Source organism: Camelina sativa, chromosome 10 (assembly GCF_000633955.1).
Source record: "Camelina sativa cultivar DH55 chromosome 10, Cs, whole genome shotgun sequence".
Lineage (NCBI taxonomy): Eukaryota > Viridiplantae > Streptophyta > Magnoliopsida > Brassicales > Brassicaceae > Camelina > Camelina sativa.
This window is the reverse complement of record NC_025694.1, coordinates 14,250,810-14,257,849: the sequence shown is the minus strand read 5'-3', so window position 1 is coordinate 14,257,849 and position 7,040 is coordinate 14,250,810. Positions and strand designations below refer to the sequence as shown.

At 34.2% G+C, this 7,040-nt stretch overlaps 1 protein-coding gene across 1 annotated transcript; it reads right to left on the bottom strand.

The window, feature by feature from the left end:
- Positions 3,766 to 5,767, bottom strand: LOC104720370. Its single transcript, XM_019230996.1, is given in 8 exon segments — positions 3,766 to 3,953; positions 3,956 to 4,118; positions 4,272 to 4,415; positions 4,498 to 4,551; positions 4,755 to 4,907; positions 5,020 to 5,247; positions 5,352 to 5,444; positions 5,600 to 5,767. Coding segments are annotated over 8 exon segments (1,191 nt in total).

Sequence of the window (7,040 nt, the reverse complement as noted above, 5' to 3'; positions counted from 1 at the left end):
TAATGTCGCTAAAGAGAGTGTTTGGACCACGAGAAGAGAAATGAGCAACGATTGGAGCAGCTTTAAAAGTCCCACTCTTCAATATTGTTCCTTGTGTGTTTCTGTTTCACATCGAAAATTGTTATAAGCAGCTGTAAAAGAATATAATAAAAGAATGTCTTAAGGAAAAAAGTCTTAAGGTGAGGAGAGAATGTAAGATTCTAATGCATTATAATTGGTTTCATCTATGGTTGAAACCGCAATAGGACCAAAACCAAGGAGTATCAACATCGGTTACAAAAAGGAGTTCCAACCGCACCTCTCCTTCTTTTTGTTCCATAACATAATTCGGATTATCGCACACAACAATCTTTCCTTCCACCGTGTTCAGGCGCAAGTCCTACCAGAGAATGAACGCCAATAAATGAAGATATATCCCTAAAAGTGATAATTATCAAGTCACAAGTTAGGTCAGTACGGATTTCTTGAGTAACAAGTTACCTGGCTTGGTTGCTTGATACGTATTCATATATAACTGAAACAAACAAAAAAAACTTCTTACCGTCATGGTTTTACCTTCTCCATTAACCACATTAGTAACAAAATTTCTATCAGTTGTACCTGCTGCCACGAATATGATCCACGGTGCAAAGTTAGTCGCTGTTTCAAGTTTAGAGAGAGGAGAGAGAATCGTTTCTATCAGTTTCTCACATTAGTAACAAAATTTCTATCAGTTGTACCTGCTGCCACGAATATGATCCACGGTGCAAAGTTAGTCGCTGTTTCAAGTTTCTGGCTTAGTACCGACTATAAGGCTTGCCGGAAAGCTTTGTCGAAATGTCATCAGAATTTTTCTATATACTTTTTCCGAAACTTCCGACAAAATTACGACCCGACGACTTTCATATGGTCACATAGGCTTCCCGAAGAAGTTCCGACCAATACTCCGGTCAGAATACCTACTCTGTAACTGTGGTCGTAGTACAACATATTTAGCTTTTCTATTTTGGATTGATTATATTTTCTTAGCCATAAACTTATTATTCCATAGGTTTACTAGGTTTATTTGGTTTTTGGTTATTTGGTTTTTGAAATGATTTTAGCAACAGCTTTGTAAAATGTTTATTTTCTTTTGAATATAATTTAACATTAAATTCAAAAAAAAAAAAAAGAAGTAAAAAATTTGTACAAATCACTTGCAACTTTTAATTTGCAATATACAAGAAATTCAAAAAAAGGGGCAAAACATGACTAATATATCATAGGCCCAATTTGATTGAAGACTCAAATATATGTAGTACAAAATGGGTATAATTTAGATAAATTTCAAATTGATTAATTAGTATATCTGAAACATAAAAAAAAGGCCAAAACACGTACTAACTTCAAACAAAATTCCATCAGATAATTATGATACTAAGTTCTGTGTGACCTTTCTGGAAGTTCCTTTAGCTCTGGAAGAGGCCTTTCTACCCCTAACTTGTTACTTAGAGGATTGGACGAAGGTTTGATTAATATGATCCTGACCCTTGCGTTATCAAGCGCTATGCTAACGCAAACACTTCTTTAGAACCGTTAATACAGCCATACAGTATATGCATGGAAGCAAGTAAGCAACCGTTAGAGCAAGCCCATTAGGGCATCATTAATGGGAGAACTTTTTTTTGTGTTCTTAGATTAAATATATAGTGAAAATAATGTTAGATCAGTTGTTAAGATCATAAGTAAAAAAAATGGGAGAACTAATTATGGTGTTCTTAGAATAAAGATATAGTGAAATAATATTCATAAACATTTTACAAATTATAAAAACTTATAAAATAACATTTAAATTGCTTACTTATATAAAAGCAATTGTATACTTATAAATTAATATAATATTCTTAAACATATTACAATTATAAAAACTTATAAATTAACATTTAAATTGCATACTTATATAAATGAAATATTTTCTTTTTTTCCAAAAATTCTCGTCCAATCACATGAAGCCACGTCAAATAAGAACTGGGCTTAAATCAGTTCTACATAAAGAACTAAAAAAAAGTGTTCTAAGCCACTATTTATTATTTTTATAATTTTTTTGGGCTTAGAACACCCTTGATGTTCTCCCATTAATGATGGCCTTAGTGATCTTTTGATCAGTATCTTTTTAACTAAAAAAAAAAAATTAAAAATGTGAGAAGAGAGAGCTTGTGTTTTGCAGAAGAAAAATTAAGACATCCACATATACTCTCTCGCCTAGCTGTTAGCTGTCACCATCTCATTGCTCATTTAAAAAATTAGAAAACTAGGAGTAAGGGTAGAGTAAACTACTATTTTGGGTTTTGTGGGTTAATAGTAGTAGTGGATAGGGGTGGACGATGGTGGTGGTGGATGGTGGCCAGGAGGTGGTCTGGTGGTACTCCAGCGATGGTCTGGCGGTTTTCCAGAGATGGTCCGGTGGTGGTCTGGCATATTCCAGCGGTTGTCTGGCGGTGATCCGGCGGTAGTCCGACTGTAATCTGGTGGTATTCCGGCAGTACTCCGGCAGTGGTCTGGCAGTTGTTCGGCGATGGTCCGGTGGTAGTTCGGCAGTTTCCCGACAGTGATCAAGCAGCTGGAGGTAGTGTGATGGTGGTAGGAGGTGGTTTTAAGAAGTAGAGGAAGGGTGGTTGACTGATTGGTGGTGGTAGAGATGGATATAATAGGTTAATATAGTATATATTATATAGAGAATATATCAGATCTATGGTTAGAGTAGTTAGTTATTTAATTTTGTTTTTTTCTTAGTCATTCTTGCCAATTTTCCTACATTTTTCTTTTGATGTCAGAAAGAGAAAGGATGATAGTTTTTTTTTGGAAAGACGAAAGTCCTACAGCAGAAAATGGTTATGTTGGAGATGATCTAGTTGGAAGCGTGCCATTGAGGGAGACATTTTTTTGACACATTCGATTAATTTCGCCATTTCTATATATGTCTTTATAGTTAGTAGAAATCTCTGTTCAATTTATAAAAACTTTTTCGAAGGTAAATCTTACAAATATGCCATTTATGCAAATTTTTTATAGATTTGCCAATTTTAAACAATTAGGCCCTGACTTTTAAAAAAATTAAGCTTTGACAGCCATTTATTTATCAATCAGACTTTTTTTTTTTTTTTTTTTTTAAAGCTCTGTAAGTCACTTTTTTTTCCTTCTTTGTTTTCCCATATTTTTGAAAGCGTGAAAATCAGGCTTTAAAATTAAACAAATATAAAATTTTAATTTTTTCTCTTCCCATTATACTTAAAAGCTCTCTAAAAGTTTATATTTAACTTTTACATAAATTATTTTTACACAATAATTATTTTTCTTTTCATTATCATCAGTTTAATATATTTTAATAATAAAAGTAACAGCTTCAATATTAAAAGTATTTGTTACCAATTAAAATTTATACAGTCAAAGCATCCACTGCCAAATTCTCTACAGCTAAAATTTTAAAGTTAAAGTCTTTACAGTCATAACTAACAGCCGTTACCAATCGGGGCCTTAATAATATCTTTTTTTTTGTTGTTGCTAAAATACATATTTTATAACAATTATAAAATTTTACAAACAAACTAAACCAACTAAACCCAAATATAATGGCATAATATTTTAGATAAAATAGAAAAATCAATAAATAACCTCATGAAAAATGGCATATTCATATTTGATTTAACTTTTTTTTAAAGAAAGTAAGAAACCCATAGATACGGCATTTATTGAATAATAAAGTCAATGTAATGTTTTTATTTATATTTCACAAAGATCTAATTATTTTCAGATATTCCCCGGACCACCAAAAAATATAATATGACCGTCATGAGGGTATTTGGAAGTCCTTGCGTCGTCTAGCAAGTTGTAGCCCCGATCGTTGTCTGTAAATTCTTGGAGATAGTCCACACTGCGGTCTACTTTATAACTACCATCGAGTATTGATATACGTTTCATATATGCATTTCAACTGGAAAATGTCCATATCCCATTTCAGGACTCGGTAATGATGCACTGTACACTTCTCCACCCCACTCGACCAAGTTTCCAAAGCCTTGGTGAAACCTACTGGACGGCCAAAATCCAACTTCTTCTCCCTGATTACCAAATTGCAACCACCAGTTTCCATTCTTCTGGTCCTGTTACCCCAACAATAATTGGTAAAGTTTGACATTACATTAAGAAACAAAAATTATTTATGTTTAGTCGAACGTTCCAACAGAGCAACACTTTCGATTGTCAGCAAATAGAATCTTATTTTTGATGTGGACATTGATAAGAATGAGAGAAACCTTGATTAGACCAAAGATTCCATAGTGACTTGTCTTAGCACCACGAATAGACACTGGCTTCAATGCCGTACCAAGTGGAAAATCTTGACGAACGAGTAACATCCCAACATTGCAGTTGCTATTGTAACATGATTTTCCACCTGCCTGTCCCATCATTATATATTCAAATTAAACATATTGATAAACCTAAAAAGGAGAATATACAAGCATGATGTGACTGACTTACGTATGTATAGACGAACGTCCGAGGTTGGTGGTCCTTGTATAATACTGGATTTACCTGAATTAGTAAATATATTTTGTGTTCCTTTTTAATTATTTATTAAAAAGATATAATAATACATTATGTTGAACTAATTAAATAAATTACAGAACTCTTCGTAGCTATTACATGAAGAAAAAGAAATCGTATAGTAGTGTAGTTTTTTGGTTTTACACGAGTGCAAGTTATTGACAGATAAATAAATAAATTAAGTGACTTACCGTAAAACCAGTTTGGATGAAATCCTTTCCGATCTGAATGTGAAGTCTAGAAGCACTGTATTGGGTTGGCTTAACCTTAGGCGCAGTTAGGCAAAGTTCCATTGTTGCTCCATTAAACCTTTGTTCTGGGTCTATCGATCGAGCCACTGCAAACTAATTCCATTCATTTTTGTTCAATAACGAAACATTATTATCACTATATATATATATATCAAAATGTTATTTTGAGAATCTGTTTTTTTTTTAATTAAAATAAGCAACTTACATGATGTTGGTTGAAATGAAGAACACTACTAGGATCATCAGTGGTAGTGTTCCAAGAGCCACGAGGTATATGATCATCGCCAAATGTGTCAAGTCTCAAAAGATCGTCTTTGGTGACTCTTGGTATAGGGACTGTACCAATGGGACAACCCACACCATTCTCCCATAAGTAACCAAATCCAGTGTTGTTTGTCTTTTTCTCTCTCTTTCCCTTCCATATTGGACGCATCTAAGACATGTGTCAAACACCACAAACATATTACTGTCCGGTTCTTTTTATGTTTTAAGAAAAAATAATATAAGTATATGGAATTGATATATCCGAAATTATACCGTGTAATGGTATGTGTGATTTGTCATAGAAGGGTGATCAAATGCTGGTTGCTTGAAGAAATCCACACACCCATAGCTTTCTCCATCTATAGTCTATTTTTTTTTCAGTAATTTATATATATATAGAGGTTAACGTTGACCAAAAAAAAAAATGTTAACATGTTTGACTTAACTGTATAGTTTATAGAGAAAACAAATCCAATTGTGAAAAAAACAAAAGCAAGATTGTGAGAGATTTATAAAAAAACCTTGATGATCTTGACATCGGGTTTGTTCATAGCCTTTAGTCTCTTCTCGATTTCTAAATCTTCAAATTTAGAAAATCTCTTGGCTTCGACGAAACCATTGTTATGACTTATGCTTATGCAGCAAAAGATGCAACAGATTAAGAACACCCATATCACTGGCACTTCCATTTTTACAAACAATTAAGAGAAAGAAAGAGAATGAGTTGACTGATTTTGAAGGAGGAAGGATAAACGTTTAATATAGTATAAGGTTGAGGATGCTGGTTAAGGAATATACGATTTTGTGCTTACAAATTTTCTGACCATTGACCATTGACCAAAAACATCTCTCGAAAGACTTTGTATGCTGATAAATTAATCAGTTAACATTAGATAAAATGGATTATGTTGTAAAAGTTAGAGAAAGAAGAGGTTGTATTATTTTTTCTTCTTTTTATTGATTTAATCGAAAGTATTACATATATATAGGGATAGATAACCCTAAGTACAAAACCGACTAAGACTAAGAGAAAATGGTCGATGGGCCTTATGGACTTAGACAATATATAGGCCGGTTATGGAGATTCATCTTAAGTGATTTACAACATTCCCCCTTGGATAACATAACCATGCAAATGCTAAGAGATCACCCTAATACACTTGGGGATGCTGCCTCATTAAAACCTTACCATGAAAACCCATTGGAACAAAACCATGGTGAAGGAAAAAGAGTACAACACATATTACTTCCCCCTGTTCCAAGCATCACTAAAAGTCCTTAAGTCTCCGCATCCCAATCTGGTGCGTGGGCTTCTTGAATGTTGATGTCGGTAATGACTTGGTGAAGAGATAGGCTGAATTGTCGCAAGAGGGAACTTGTACCACTTAAACTTCTCCGGCCTTTTGTAGTTCATGTGTGAAGAAGAATTTCGGTAATATATGCTTCGTCCGATCTCCCTTGATATATCCTTCCTTGAGCTGTGCGATGCAGGCTGTATTGTCTTCATATATAACCGTCGGTCCCTTATCGTCGGCCATGCCACAATCTGTCCTGATATGTTGAGTCATCGACCTCAACCATACACACTCACGGTTGGCTTCATGCATAGCCAAAATTTATGCATGATTAGATGAAATGGCCGCAATGGTTTGCTTCATAGAACAACACGAAATTGCTGTATCACCGTGTGTAAATACATAGCCGGTTTGCGACCTAGCATTATGTGGATCCGATAAATAACCTGCATCAGCAAAACCAACTAAACCTTCTTTGTTATAGTTAGTATAAAATAAACCCAAATCCAACGTTCCTTGTAGGTAACGCAACACATGTTTGATACCGTTCCAGTTCCTTTGTGTCGGACAAAAACTAAATCTTGCTAGGAGGTTCACGGCAAAACAAATGTCTGGTCTAGTGTGGCTAGCCAAGAACATTAACGCTCATATTGCATTGATGTTTGGC